Here is a 15,587-nt window from a genome sequence, read left to right as displayed (position 1 = left end):
TCAACTCTTTCTGAAGGTATTCAAAGGCAGCAGGAGTCTACAAAGCCCTTTCTAAGCTTTACTGGGCTTTCTCCACGCCCTTCATGTGCAGCAAGGTGCATATGGTTTTGGTCCTCCCCCAAGAGCATCAGAAGTTCTTGCAGCATCTTCAGCCCTGCTAAATCCTCAGCATGCCACTTCAGCTCAGCTACATACCCACCTTGCTGCCTATCCATGAGCACTGGGACCAGGACCTTCTCCCAGCCTGTTTCACCAGTCACAGCCTGAGCACCTCTAATGATCCCCAGCCCGTGCCCGCAGCTCAGGGGCATGAGGAGCATCCCTACTGCTGTGTTCCAGGCACAGGGCTTCTCATTTCTACCCTTGTCTTACAAGGATTTAGTTCTTGAAAAATTAGATTATCTGCCTTTATGGCAGATTTACTTTGCATGTTCAGATCTTCATTTGCCAGTGCCTCTCCAGCAGCCTTGTGGGGCATAGCTGCACTATTCTCTCTTTCTAACTAGGACTTTACATTTTGAGTGGTTTTGAATTTCACTACACTGCCAAAAGGCCCCTGCTCTTGTTTCACCAGATCACTCTGGTTCTGTCCTCTTCCATCCACTCCTTCATTTTAAAGGGGAGGTTTTTCCACTGCTCTTACAGCCTGCATCTTCCCATCGCTCCCTAAGGACAATATTAAATGCCAACATTCACTCACAAGCCTTCATCCTCTGTATGCAACATTCAGACTCTTTCTTTGACCTGGACTCCTAAGCTATGGCTTACACAGCATGTACAAAAATTCCTATTTTCCTCATCTTTTTTTTTTTTTTTCCAGTGGCTGTAGAGACACAGCTCAGTGTGATCCACTCACTCCTACCCACTTTATTTTTTTTGTACTTCATAAACTGGTAATTATGCCAATGGATAAGTTTATTTTGCATGATCTGCTTTATATAAGTGCATTTGGCAATTCTTGTATTTTTCTCTGGAGCATCCACATGCTGGAATACTTCCCATTGGAACTGTTCTCTGTGTAAGTTAGCAAATACCTCAGATAAATGGGATGGGGGAATAAGCAAGAAAAACTTGTTTATTATACAGCTATTGAAATCCATGCCAAGTTAGGGAATGCAGAATAGGATGAAACCTCTTCAACTCCTTTTAGCCCGTAATGGGATCAAACCATCCTATTAAACAGTCACAGAACAATCTGGACAAAGAACAAGATCCCCAGGTCAAACAACATTTTGGAGCGGTCCTGGACAACAAGGCCAGCTGGGCTCAGATACCTGAACTCCCTGCTCCTTGCAGGGCAGAGGCAAGGGCAGAGGACACGGGTGAGGGACTGCCAGACCGTGCCTAGGTCAGCCTTGGGGACAAGGCACCAAACCTCACACAACCCTTGCTGCCTTTTTCCCATGCCACTGAATGACACTTCCCTGGCAGGGCTGGAAGGGTCTCGACAGTAGGTGCGTGTGCCGGCACGTTCAGCACACCCAGACTTCCTGGGAACTACAGGAGGGCAGGGAAATGCCAGCTTGTGCAGGTAGCCCAGCAACCCACAGCCCCATAAGATTCAGACGAACCCCCCCAGGGCAAAGCCGTGCCAACGGGAGCCAGAGGGGGCAGTGCCCAAGAGCCACCCACTGACATGCAAGGGATGTCTGTTGTGCCTTTGGAGGAAGCAGGTATTTTGCCTCAGGGCACTCAGTACTATTTCGTTTATCCAAAGGGATAAATCCCCTCTGCTCTTCTAAGCTGGCACACCCCAAATGCCTCAAACCTGCGACCACCAGGCTTGGCTACACACTGGCCTTGACTGTAGCATCTTCTGCTACTTCTTCCTAATCGCATCCCATCCCCCTTCTCCTTCCCAAGGTGACCAGGCTGGGACCAAAAACAATCCGGGAAAGAACAGAGGCCAGTTCCCTCACTTGCCCTTTCTCCTGTAATCTCCTCTAGCCCTCTCTTGGCTGTACCTGGTGCCTTATCACAACTCCCCACGGAGGCACCAGGCTCTGCGGCACAGCGGTCATCCTCAAAGCCACCCCCACCTTTGCCGGGGAAAGGCTCCTTCTTCCCCAGGGAGTCAGCGATGCAGGCTGACGGGGAAGGCTGGAGCGGGGAGAGGGAAGAGGCTCGCTTGCCGCCTGCCGTCAGAAGCCTGAACTGAAGAGGAAAGATCGCCGTGATCCCGACGCCTCCGCCAGCTAGTCCAGGTCTCAGCCGACCAAGAGGACCCGTCCTCTCCTCGCTGCGCCCCTCTCTGCAGCTCCGACACCAGGGTGCACGTCTGCGCCGTCAAAGCAGCCGCCTTGCCGCCTGGTTTTGGTTCAATCCACGTGTGACTTCCTGCCATGTGCTACCAGGAGCCTGTACGGGAATATTGCCTTCCAAACTCTACCTGCCTTCTGCAACTTTCCAGATGGCCTGCATCAAGGGGAACAATACATATTTTGCCCACAAAAAAAATCCAATAATCTGAATTTCTACTTTTAACTCCAAGCCATAATCCAGTGCCAAAGCTCAGCAAAGGCAACTGGACAAAGACCTTGTGCTTTTAACTCTGCTGCAAGGGCTCAGGCCACTTTTACAAGAGGTTTGCCTGCTGCAAGGTGTAACCCCCTGCTCTGGAGGAACAGAGGGTTTCACCAGCAAGACCTGTCACACCCACACACAACACTGTAAGGAAGAGAGCAAGCCACATAGGTACCGATGACTGTAGCTATAAGTTATTTATTCTGCAAAATAGAGGTATCTTCTATGGAGTTGAACACTGGAATCACAGCATTATGAACAGAGTTGTGGAAACATTATGACAGCACACACACGCGCACACACGCAGGCACACAGGCATACACCTACACACACACAGCCTTTGTACAGGCCCCTACTCTTGCATTATCTAGAGGGAGCCCTCTCTGCATCTTTATTTGCAAAAACCTGCAGCGAGGGTTGCATTCAAGACCCCTTCCCTATTCACAGAGCTTCAGAGGGAACGAGGCTGGTCAGGATGGGGTGCGTGGCACAGGCAACACCTGTCTGGAGAGTGCTGCACAGGCTCCCCAGCCCAGTGTTCAGCACATCCTGGGTAGGATTGAACTCCGGGGAGAACACAGCCCGCGGTGGAGCGCTCTCATTCTTCCCTCAGTCTTTGCCCACGAAGCCGAGCGCAGGGTGTCTGGAGGAGGCAGATTTCCAGGTTAGGACACAGTCAGTGCTCCCTGCTCGCCATGGTCCATGTTCCAAAGCCGGTAAAACTCTGCAAAATCCACGTAGGGCTCCACACGCCCATCTTCATCCGGCTGGAGCGAGTGGGTGGGTCGGGAGCGGAAGAGACCCCCATCTGAACTTGAGCTGCTACTCTGCGTGTGAGTATTAGTCGACTGGAGAGTCACAGTCGGGCTTTGGCTATGGAGAGAAAAAGAGTGTGAGAGCCAAATATTTTTCCCCATTTGACGCTTTGGACAAGAAAAGCACCAGAACAAGTGTCAGTGTCTGCACAGATCAAGCTGTCTTTAGCAAACAGGTAAAAAGGTCCAGTCTCTTGCTCTATCAGAGCACTAAGAATTGATGAATGCCAAAGATATCTGATGCACCTTTAACTGAAAGGCCTTAAGCACAACCACGCATCTGAGGAAGAGAGAAGAGGAAGCAGGAAAAAGAATATGAAAAAATAAGAGGCTTGCACTCTGCTGGCCTCCCCACACCCATACAGTGTGAGCTTTACGGGTAGACTCTGGCAGAATGGAATGCTATTCCTGTGTGATCTGTGTTGCAGCCAAAGCAGCTCTAGTGTGTCAGCCTCACTGGTTCTGCAGCTACCAGAACACAGTAACAGGAGAGCTTCTTCACTTTGCAATGTGTACACATGCCACCCTGTGCCAAAGGCTGAACCTAAACCAGAGCCACTAACTAACTACGATCCTAGTTAGGATCCAAACAGGATCCAGTTCTAGTCTTTACCTTTTTTATTCTACCCCGGCCTCCCACCTCTGAGCAAGCCAACTCCTGCAGCGCAGCCTCTCCAGCACCCTTAGAGATGACCTCCAGAGCCCCTCTTCCTTATTAATATAAGGGCACCCACACTCCCTCCACGCACAGCACCCAACACACTTGGCACCAAAGATCCAAAGAGAAGGGCTGCTCGCTGCCAGAGTGCCCTCCACAAGCAGCAGCAGATGCTGCTCCCAAGCCATGTTCCCAGAGCTGGCTTCAGAGCTGCTCGCTTTACTCATTCCCACACCTCACACAACCCATCTCCAGCTAACACATTATGCTGGCTGTCAATACTGCAGTCAGGAGGGCCACTCTCCAGATAAGGGATTGATTGACAGGTAACTGGCAGGTGTCTCTCTGCTTTTCAAACTCTTTACACAGTGTAAGCTGCAGGGAAAAACTGTGGGTCGCAAGAGATTGGGGCATTTACTTAGTGAGGGTGGGGGTGGCTTCATCCAGAGTTGAGCTGCTGTGGGCACCATTGACCATCTGGCCTTGGGAAGGCATGACAAGAGAGAGCGTGACACTCGTCTTGCTTGTGCTTTGGGAGCTGGAATATGGCACAGAGACTGGGTAGACACGGCCTCCTGAGAAGGGAGGAAACAAGAGTTAGAAAACACAGTTGAGTGACTGGGGGTGCACAGCAGCAAAGAAAGGCCCAATGAAGGGCCAGAGACCACAAGAATTTATATTAAACTGCCTTTCTTAGATGCTGTACTGTATTCTGTCAAATTGTCACAGACTCCAGGTCTCAAAAGCCAATAATCCTTTTAACATTCCTTCTACACTGAGTGGAGGAACTCCTAATTCCTTCTACACTGAGTATCTCGTCTCCCAGTGTTAGGTCAGTGCTGGATTGATCAGAAGATCTGATGTTCCACCTTCCATTTCATTATCATTTTCTCCCCAATATACCTTGCGTTGGTGTCAGCGTGGGCTGGCTCATCTCCCCTAGGGGGTACCCAAAATTCCTCACAAGCAATGTCATGTCTTCATGCCGGGGACAGAACTTGGACCGTTCCCCACCGCTGGCAAAAGTGTCACAGTGGATCCGCTTAACCCGGTCCACTACTGCCTGTGCCACAGCATCCAGTGATGTCTGCTTGGCAAACTCTGTGGCTATCATGGCTGCAATCTCCTGAGCAGAGAAGGGGAAAAAACAAACCAACAAACAAACACAAAAATGAAGGATGTTTAGGAGATTTTAGGGGAAACCTCTCCCTACCATTTGATCCAAGAGTTTTTTACAGCAACTCATCCAGCTGTCACGCTTGCCAATTTCACCTCCCGGTATGTGCCCTGAATCATCCCATTCCCTTTAATGGGCTACTCCTAAGGGACAGGCAGCTGCCTTGAAGAACTGGCTTAGCAAAGCAGCTCCCATTTTATACAGGCTGGAATAGGGTGACACAGGCATTTGATCTGGGCAGCACTCATAGGACAGAAGAGAAGGAAAGTCTGTAGGAGGGCAGCTGACACTGCTGGAGTGAGGCAATAGCCAAGGAAATACTTCTGTGTGAGCAGGCTCACCTGGTTGGCCTGCCCAGGCCCATGAGCTGCCTCCAGCGCCTTGTAGAGCCCTTCAGACATGAGCACCAAGAAGCCAGTCACCCCATCCAGTGAGTGCCCTCCGTGGATTTCAGGCTCTGCTATGATGGGCTTCGATTTAGCAGCACTGGAAAGAGATGTTGTTATTTAGTATTTAATGGTGACACAGGAGGTGAGAATGGAGGGGTCATGAAGAAAAGGAGGGCTTGAAACCATAAAGCTCAGTTTTCCTCACCTGAGCAGTTCAATATCAGTATAGCCATATTTGACTTTGTAATCTCCAATGCGCCGAGTGCTTTCCTGCCCACGAATAGTTCCCACTTGTTTTATTTTCCCTGCGTCCAAGCCTGCCAGATCGAAAACAAAAATAAAACAAATTGACTTTGGGAAATTTTCAGGACTTCCTCTGGTTACACTGTCAGGAAAGAGGAAAGATACACCAACAGCTAAAGAGAACTGTAAGACAAAACAAGATGCCAAAGAATCAACTCCCAACAGGAAGAAAAGGAAATGCAGTTTGCTGTGTTCCAAGGGACACCTTCTCATTAGCTGTAATCTGGGAAGGAGAGAAGAGGAGAGATACACACACAGCCAGACACGCACATTCTGAATACAACGGTTGGCCCCGAGACAAAGTCCACATCCTGCTCCAAAGCCACCAGCAGCAGCGGGCCTGGGCACACAGGCATTTGCTGAAGAGGTAGGGAAATATCTGTGCCTGTCAACTCTGGACTGTGTGAAGGGAGGAGAAGGCAGGAAGGAAGAAATAGTATGTGAAAGATTCTGCATTTTCTTCCACCTGCTATTAATCCCTGTTCTTAAACTCCACGTGACAATTTCAGTAATACACTAGATTGCAGAGGGAGAAAAAAGGAGATCTACAAGAGACAATGAATTTGCTTAAGTGCTCAAGCTGATGTGGGCTACTCCTAAAATAAGGACAATGATCAAACAACTATTTATTTAAATAAATTCAAGGGGATAAACCTCTGGCAAGGGTTAGGAGGCAAACCCATCTAGAAGAAGGTTCTAATGGGGATCATCTGGGTGTAGCTATCACTTGAGGCAGGACTCAGAGCAGATGAACCACCTACCTGGTCTGTTCTGGCAATTCCTCTTTGTTGGTTATACCTAGAGCTAACAGGCAGAAAGTGTTATTTTGAGATTTTTTTTTTTTTTTTTTCTAGAGATGACTGTCCTCAGTACAAGTTGAAGGCAGGGGTCCAACTGAAACTCTCCCTTCTGAGTCAAACCAAGCCTCACTGCACAGATGGCTCCACACCTACCCCAGCACTAAGACACAACTCTGCCATCTGCTGCAGACCAAAGCTGACTCATCGACACGGCCCAGCTCATTCGCCAGCTCCTGGCAAGGGGATACACACTATTGACAGACACAAACACAGGGAGGCTCTCAGCATGCCAGAGAGGTTGTGTCTAAATCCCAGCAACTTTCCTGGAGCACTGAACAAGTTGCTGGGTGAAGAGCCACAAAGGCGTAAGACCTCTCCCTCCTTTCCCCCAGGAGAGGTGTCACACAGGCATCATCATGACAAACACTATCCCCACTACCTCTCATCGCTGTCCTTCACCCTAGCCCTACAATGACCTCCTTTGGGTCCCCAAAACAGCCTGTGCAGACTGGCTTGCTCCACAGGCTCTTTCTTCTGCTGGGACTGCCAGGAGAGCCACTGCTGCATCAAGTTAAGGTCAGTATTTCTAGCAGACCCCTGTTCTGCTATGGACTGCAGCTAAATTCTGCATTTTTGGCAGCAGAAAGGCAGTCAAAAGGTGTCTTTCCCTGGATTCTTGTATTCAGTCTTCTGTTTCATAGCACATACTCCAACTGCAGGAGTACGGGGAAAGGAGGAAATGGGAAAGAAACAGAATTAAACAAGACCCAGCAGCTGAAAATTACCACATCAACAGCCTCACCAGATAATAATATATCTACTAGGAATCTAATGAAGAATGCCATGTTAGATCTAGCTAAACAAAGGTACAGAATATAATTATTTCAGTAAGAATTCAGTACTAGCAATCACACTAGCGGTCTGGGCTAGTTCTAGACCAAGAAAGAAAACATGTCAAACACTGTAAAGGAAAAGGGAGATTGCCTAAAGCAAAAAGTCAGCATTAAGAGCTCAACAGTTACTGATGTGAGAGCAGTATACACTAGTGCTTGGCCTGGCTCTGTCTGAAGTATAGCTGCTGTTTTTGCAGCAGCTTGTACAAAGCCATATTGAAACACACCATCCTGAGGGTGCAGCATCACACAGAACTTGACCCAGCATAAACTGTGGTTTGCCTCCAAAGGAGCAGGCACATCCTGTCCATCCCGTTTCCACCCTCTGGCTGTGTGCTTCCACTCCTGCCTTCCTATCAACACCAGCAATCACACAGCTGGAGGGCAAATCAATGTTGGTTTGGCAGTCAGACACAAAACTAACTCTCAAAATCTTAAAAAAAATAAAAATCATTTTCTGAGCTGAACTTACTCACTCTGTAGCCTCAAAATGGCTAGATACACAGGAAAAGAATACACTGAACTTGTCACTTGAAACTACAGTAAGCTTCTTCTGGTGGTCATTCATTGTTTCTGGCAGCTTGAGTTATTCCTGATAAATTAATGAAGGCATGAGTTGTTCTCAGACAAGAACATGAAACCCAACACTCACCCAGCTGGGAGAAGCGAAAAAGTTCATCCTCGTTCTCTGTCGTATGGTCCACGTTGAGCTGAGTCACCTGCAGCCCATCCACTGTGGACTTGCACAGCAGTGCCCGATTGGTACCTGCAGTGGGAGCAGCGACATGAGGCACCAGATAGCTGTGCCATTAAGAGGGAGAACATATCCAAATGGAAAAGGAACAGGAGAGGGGAATAAAGACAGAAAAGAGAAAGGCTCAGGTACTGTCTCATCATTATCTCTGAAAAGCAGCCTTGCTTGCAGCACAGTAGGCCTGCTAGGCAGCTTTTCACCCAGGCCTGAGCAAGGACCTCACAAGAAGGCTCTCCCTTCCTCAGTGAAGCTGCACTACTGCCTCTCAACCCATTTTACCTCTGATCTTTGGTCACACACATGGCATCAGCCAACATCCGCAGGGATAAAGAGCCAGGCTGATTTCAAGTGCTCCTATAACTAACAAGCCTATCCCTCCTTGGTGACAGACCAAAGAAACTGTCCCCCACTTTCAAATGTCTTTCATTTCCTAGAGTCATGACCACCTCCAGAAATGCCTTGACTGAGCTGCAGAGAAAAAACAACTCACCCACATTGGCGATATAGAGCTTGTTGTTGAGAACAACAGCCACAATAGCCATGGCTCCTCCAGAGATCTCCTGCTCTACAACCTTCAATCTCTCCACAATCTTCTGGTACTGAGGAGGCAGCTGGTGGTGAGGGACACCCTGGAACCCAAAATGAGGGGGAAGCTAAAACACACAGTCCACAACATAGACCAGCCACAGCTGTAATCAAAATTCTGCAGGGAGGGGACTCATCTTGGTATGTCTTAAGTCTCACACCAAGACTTTTTTTGTTCAATCCTAACAAATTACATGGTTCTGATAAGATTCTGGAGACGACAGCCCAGTTCACCTGAAGAGCAGAAACCACATCTGCCCAAATGCCATGCAAATTTGAGGCCTTGCCTCTCATCTGCATCATATGGCTTTTTCCTGGAAAAGCCACACATGCAGGCTGAACTCCTCTCCATGGTACGTCGAGTTCCTTATTAAGATAACCCATGATGGGTCGAAGCAGTGCCAGTAGGAACAATAGGAACTCTGGGAAATGGACCAAAACACTTGCTTCACTTCACACAAGCTCCCAGAATAGAACCACAGAGAAGTAATTTTCAATTACATCCTCCCTTGGACCAGACTGACAAATATGCCCAAACCTCATCCAGCAATCTGGAAAGTAGGACTTTCAGCAACCTCTGATCTTAAAGCTACATTACCTCTGGTAGCTGGGATTGCAAGCTGGCCTTCTCTGCCAAGGCATCATCAATAGACTCCAGAAAACTTCTTTCCACCACATCAAAAGCCTAAAAAAGTCCATAAATAGAAACTAAGCTCTTGTCCAATGCCTACAGACCTTTGAGGCTACCCATCCCCACCTCCCTAAGACTGGCTCATAAGAATGGATGATCACTGTATATACAGACAGTAAAGGGTCACTACATCACATTGAAATGCAATTATTTCAGTGGAACTAGTTAACAACTTGTACAAACAACCTGCAACAATGCAAAAGAGGGGACAAAACCATATAGATCACATACACAGCCATGTCAGAGACCTATCTGATTTTGTGTGTTGACTGTAAGAACTTGCCTATCACTCAAGAAAGCCCACTCACAAATCCGTCTCCCCACACACTAACCTCCCCCTTTTGCTCTCTGTCATCTCCTTCACAGGCTGACTTGTTCCTGCATGTCCAGTGAAGACTTGCTGCAGCTTCCTGGACAGCTCTCAGCACTGTGCTGACAGAGCCAGGGAGGCAGATGGGTATGAGGCGGGAGTGAAACGACAATTGCTCAGGATGAGTGCAATTGCAACCATTGGCAGATGTTTCCAACCCCCACAGAAACCAGATGCTGCTCCCCTGGTGGTAAAAAGCGGAGGTGGGTAGAGTGAGGAGAAGCCGTTGCCAGCCAAAGCTTTTTTACCTGCAGCAAGACTCGACGGACATCAGCATCGCTGTGATCTGCATGTAGCTGGCCCAGCAGCAGTTCTGCAGAGAGCCTCTGACCCACAAAGTTGGTGACTCGGTTGCCATCATAGCCATTGAAGACACCATAGAGGTAGCAGTTGTTCTCACTCCTGTCAAAGAGGGAAGAAGCAAAGATGTCACAGATGTCAGTGAGAGACATATGTAACTAGCTCGTCCAGACACCTCTATGCTCGGGCTCCACCCTCTTCTTCTAAGTCCTGTGTGACAAACTAAATACCATTTTTACCTCCCCTTGTGTCTGCAGGTGTCCTGTGTCTCAGGTGCAACCCACTTACCTGAATTTTAACCAGTTGTCTTCCAAGGGGTGACTCTCTATCCCCTTGCCATCTGCACTGTAGGCACGGTTTGGAGCTGAGCCCACCCCGGAGAGATGGCAGGATGGTAAGTCATCTGTCCAACTGGGCTGCTGTTCCTGGAAAACAGAAAGAGACCGCATAAAGCCCAAGCAACCTGCCTGATCTACAGGTTGCAAGTCCATCCCCATCCTCTTCTCAACCTTCCTTCCTTTGCTAAGACGGCAGCACACCTCCCCAGCCTGTAACTTCATGTTGCCTGCTGCAGAACTGGATCACTTACCACGTCCTTTCCCTCTGAATCTGAGCTCTGGCTACACCTCCAGCTCTTGCTAACAAGAACCAAAACTTGCACCCGAGTCTTACACTCGATACAGCCCAGCACCAGCTTAGCTCTTCCTTTGGTGACTCTGAGACTCACGCACCCGTGGCACGGGAGTACAGGAAAGGCGCTGGCTCCGCGCTGGAGTAGCTGGCTCAGGACAAGAGGACTGAGGCCCTGCTGCTGCCAGAAATTAAGAGGCATCCCTGGGGCCACCATCTCCCCGGCGCACACACAGACACACACACACAGACACACACACAGACACACACACGCACAGAGACACACACACGCACAGAGACACACACACAGACACACACACACACACACAGACACACAGACACACACGCACACAGACACAGACACACACGCACACACGGCCTGCAAAGGCCAGCTGTCCCCTCACACAGCAGGGCACCCTGAAGCCCACAACACACGCTCAGCCCCCCCCGGCCACCTGCCGCCCCCCACTGCCCAGCCCCACTCCGGGGTGGGTATCGGTGACCAGGCAGAGCCCCCCCCGCCCCCCGCCCCCTCCACGCCGGGGCTCCCCTGCCCTCAGGCGGCGCGGAGGGCGGCAGGGCAGCCACCCACCTCCCCCCCTCGGGCGGGACGCTCCCCGCCCCCGCCGGGCCTCCCCCTCCCTTCCGCACGGCCCTGCGGGGGCGGGTGGGTGCGGAGGAGAAGGAGGCCCCGCGCAGCCCCTCGCACCCACCTGGGGGGTGCGTGTGCGCGGAGGGGGGGAAGGTGCCACTCACGCTCTGCAGCAGGCTCCTCCTCTGCGCCGCCATCTTGCAGCAAGGAGCGGCCTCCCCCGGCCCCGTCCCTCCCGCCGCCCCCCGGCCCCGCCCCCCCGCGCGCGGCAGGCCACGCCCCCCGCCCCGCCCCCCCCGCCCCGCGCTGAGGCGCAGCCCGCCTGGAATCCTGGAATCCCCTTGGGATGGCTGGGGTTGGGAGGGGCCTTACGGATCATCCAGTGCCGACCCCCCCGCCCCGGGCAGCGACTCCTGCCCGGCGGGGCAGGCCCGGGGCGCTTCCCGGGGGACGGCAGCCGCGGCTTCCCCGGGCGGACAGTGCCGGTGTCGCACCAGCCCCGTAGGAAATGATTTCTTCCCAACGACTAGTTTAAATCTGCTCCCTTCCAGTTTAAACCCGTTTCCCCTCGCCCTATCACTACAAGCCCGTGTAAGAAGCCCCTCCCCAGCTTTCCTGTTGCCCCTTCGGGTACGGGAAGGCCGCTCTGAGGTCTCCCTGGAGCCTTCTCCAGGCTGAGCATCCCCAGCTCTCTCAGCCTCTCTTCCTAGCAGAGCTGCTCCAGCCCTCTCCACACCTTTGTGTCCCTCCTCTGGACCTGCTCGAACAACTCCGTACCTTTCCAGTGCTGAGGGCTCCAGAGCTGGACACAGCACTCCAGGTGGGGTCTCACGAGAGCCCAGTAGAGGGGCAGAGTCACCTCCCTTGGCCTGCTGGCCACGCTTCTTTTGATGCAGTCCAGGATACAGATGGATTTTCCGGGCTCGTCATTTCTGTCAGCTCACGTTGAGCTTTCCATCAGCCAGTGGCGGGGGATGTTACAGCCTAGAAGTCAACGTGGGCCTGAGGGCTTCAAGGGCTCTTGGAAATGCAGCCTGAGCGATGTGGTGGAAGGTGCTGAGGCTCCCAATGTGGAACTCCCTGGAGACCTGGGCACCCCCTCGTGAGCCCTGTGGTACAGGGGAGCCCACGGGGATGCCCCAGCGTGATGCTTGCCTGCCTGGCTGGGGCAGAGAGCGTGGTCAGCTCACCTCCCCGAGCAGAGAAATCCCACCCAAGTGAAAGATTTTTTAAGTTTCCCTGTTGTTCCCCATTCCTTTTGTCTAGGGACAATGGAGCCATCTCCATTTCTTCCCTTGAGGCCTTCGGTTGTGTGAGAAAGAAGCACCTTTCGGCCACCACTGCAAGGGAAGAGGGCCAGAGTTGTGAGGATCTTCTACAACGGCATCACCTTGGGTGCCAGAGAGCCCTGAGGGAGGCTGGTGCTGAAATGTTTTTCTTAGCACTGTGTCTTGCTCTGTGCAACTTCTAGGGAACACCAAGCCCAGGGAAGTCAAATATGCCATCTCCCAGCTGCACTGCTGCTCCATAGGCACCACGAGAGGCATCCATTTGTCTCAGCTTGGAGTCTGTCTCCCACAGAGATGATCCACAGCCCCTTCCCACCCTCTTTTGCAGGCTGTAACAAGGACATAGTGGGACCGTGCCCTCAGGAAAATGACGGGAAGGTGTCTAGAACAGCTGATAGATGATTCTCAGTATCCACCACAATTTGGAGCAGTCCGTGGTAGTCTCGAGTCAGGCACAACAGCAAAATTGCTTGTGTGCCTGCCTGAACGACACAGGCAAAACCAGAGACCAGTGATTTTACTGTTCTTTAAGATCCTTCCTAGGCTGAGGTAGGGTCTTTCAGGAGGGACAGTTTCCACTGAATCCGCTCAGCTGGAGCCGGAGAGAAGCCACAAGAATCACTGCCCCCACTTTCTTCGCATTATAAGTCAGCAGAAGAGCCCTCCAGGTGTGTTGAGCAGCATCTCTTGAAGCGGGTGACGGCTGCCAGCCAAGCTGCGGCAGCAGGGGGCCTGGGGGAGAGCACGTCTCTCTGTGTGAATCGAAGCTGAAGAGGCTCCAGCATGAAAGACGTGCAGTTTCAGTCATGTGTAGCAGTACATTTGTGGTGAGGGTGGGAGTGTTAAGTAGTCCTGACTTCCAGCAGTGGCTTGATACTCTTTTAATGACATCTTTGTGGCAAACATATTAGATTTAGATGCACTTCAGAATTAATTGCCAGTTAGTTAACCCCATTCTATGGAATGATGCTTTTTGCTGCAGGGGACCCTGCTAGAGGATTCCAGCTCCCTTTCCTGTAAATCCTTTGTCTATTGTTTTGTTACATCTCTTTCTTCCAAAGATGCAAAGATTACTAGTCCTTCCCCGTCATGCAAGGCTCACAAATATTCAGCCGTTCAAGCAGACTTAGGTATGAAGGCAGAATAGCGTTTTTTTTCAGATTTATATTGGCCAAAGATAGAAGAAAATGCTAAATTTAGAACCTCAGCCTACAAACAAGTTTCCGCATGTTTAGCTTTCTGTATATGCTTGGTCTCACTGATGTCCTTTGCACTGTTTCTGTGAGCAAAGCTTTGAATGGGCACAAATAATTACAGGAATGGTTCTCAAGTCTGAAGTAAAATTAAAAGTAGGATGGACAGATTTGTTTTCTTTTGAATGTCAAGAAGAATTCCTGGTGGTGCAGAAGTATGTGTAGAACAGCATTGTCCGTGTCATTAAAAAGCAACAGGTGTGTTTCTCTGCTTTAAAGCACAGTGTCACTTTCTCAGCATTGCAGCAGAAGCTTATGCTTATTTAATGACATTCAAGGTTGCAGTCATGCACCTTGATGAGCTCAGGCAGGTCCTGTCCTTGCTCAGAGCACCACTGAAATCAGCAAGGCTTGTGGTGAGCTCAGACTGCCAGCATGTATCGCATTGCAGGGCTGGGAATTTAGAAGTCGTTTCTGTCTTACATCCATAAGTGAGTCCGTTTGAGACTAACAAGAGCAGACTCTGTGTGTGGGTGTGATAGGGCAGAATGTGATCTCAGTGCAAGAGCAAAACAACTTTCCTAAAGATACATGATAGAAAAGCTGCCACTTTCCTTGTTTGTACAATGACTAGTCACATCTTGCAGTTAAAAATGTGTCCTGCTCCTAATGTAAATTGCCTGACTCCAGGTCGTAGTCACTAATCTTTGTCATTCTGCTTTATTTTTTTTCCTGCCTGTTTGGGCTGGAACACAGACCTGGTGCAGAACATTTTTTTCCTAGGTGAAAACACTGGTGCCAGATTCTGCCCTAACCATAAGTGAGGAAATTAACCACTTGGCCTGCAGATATTTAATACCAAGATGTACTAAATGAGGCTGCTTGTAGTACTAGATGCATATTTGTCCATCATTTCACAGTCCTCCAAAGGAAAGTGCTACCAAAGCCGGTGTGCTCCTTAATGAATATCTCAGAGAGCAACAGCTTTATGCAACATTTGCAAGATGAAATCCTGCAGCAAGAGAGTTTTTGTTGGTTGTATCATTCAAGCTTATTTTAGCCTTTGTTTTATTTATGCTTCTTACCTTCTGCAAATCCTCCCAGAAATTACCACGCTGTATTCTCATGCAGCCAGAATCTCCCCAAGAATGTCACTGAACCTCATAATCCATGCACCAATAAATTAATTATATGATTCATTGACTTCTGGATCGACAGCTCCCTCTCTCATGTTGAACTCCCATATTTCTCATTCCTCCCTCTCTCTCTCTCTCCCCTTCTCTCTTTGTAAATGTATTGTTTCTCATTGCTTCTTTGTCCCCAGTGCTAGGGATTAGACACAGGGTATTTCTGGTGCCAAGCTGTGCAGCTGCCTTCCTGTCTTTATTAAGGTGTTCTCTGTAGAAAATGCAGAAGTGTGGTCACTGCTGGGCTGCTGGCTGAAAGATGAAGAGCATGATTGAACAATGTGCTGTGGGGGGCAGGGAGCAGAGGGCAGCCCCAGTGCAGGGCTCCTGTAGGTGCTTGGAAACTACACACGATGGGAAGCAAATATAGGATTGCCAGCAGAAGCCATCACATCATTTAGTTTCTACTGATTGCTTGTGAAATAGGTTTAGGGAGAT

At 50.1% G+C, this 15,587-nt stretch overlaps 1 protein-coding gene across 1 annotated transcript; it reads right to left on the bottom strand.

The window, feature by feature from the left end:
- Positions 1-2,701: 2,701 nt before the first annotated feature.
- Positions 2,702-11,720, bottom strand: TAB1 (TGF-beta activated kinase 1 (MAP3K7) binding protein 1). Its single transcript, XM_051608176.1, has 11 exons — positions 11,645-11,720; positions 10,547-10,683; positions 10,207-10,360; positions 9,496-9,582; positions 8,803-8,941; positions 8,211-8,324; positions 5,768-5,879; positions 5,515-5,659; positions 4,900-5,122; positions 4,415-4,571; positions 2,702-3,396 (listed from the first exon to the last, which is right to left on the bottom strand). The coding sequence occupies exons 1-11, from the start codon at positions 11,675-11,677 to the stop codon at positions 3,189-3,191; spliced, it is 1,509 nt and encodes a 502-aa protein (XP_051464136.1). The 5' UTR covers positions 11,678-11,720; the 3' UTR covers positions 2,702-3,188.
- Positions 11,721-15,587: the final 3,867 nt, after the last annotated feature.

Source organism: Apus apus, chromosome 1, assembly GCF_020740795.1.
Source record: "Apus apus isolate bApuApu2 chromosome 1, bApuApu2.pri.cur, whole genome shotgun sequence".
Taxonomy (NCBI): domain Eukaryota; kingdom Metazoa; phylum Chordata; class Aves; order Apodiformes; family Apodidae; genus Apus; species Apus apus.
Note: the sequence above shows the minus strand (reverse complement) of the source record. Positions and strands in the feature narration are given on the sequence as shown.

Excerpts from the sequence above, each read along its gene's own strand:
- TAB1 (XM_051608176.1), bottom strand. The coding sequence starts at position 11,677 with ATGGCGGCGCAGAGGAGGAGCCTGCTGCAGAGC. Across the intron at positions 5,880-8,210 it reads TTTTCGCTTCTCCCAGCTGG|GCTTGGACGCAGGGAAAATA; the intron begins GTGAGTGTTGGG and ends TCGATCTGGCAG. Across the intron at positions 3,397-4,414 it reads GCCACCCCCACCCTCACTAA|CCAAAGCCCGACTGTGACTC; the intron begins GTAAATGCCCCA and ends TTCTCTCCATAG.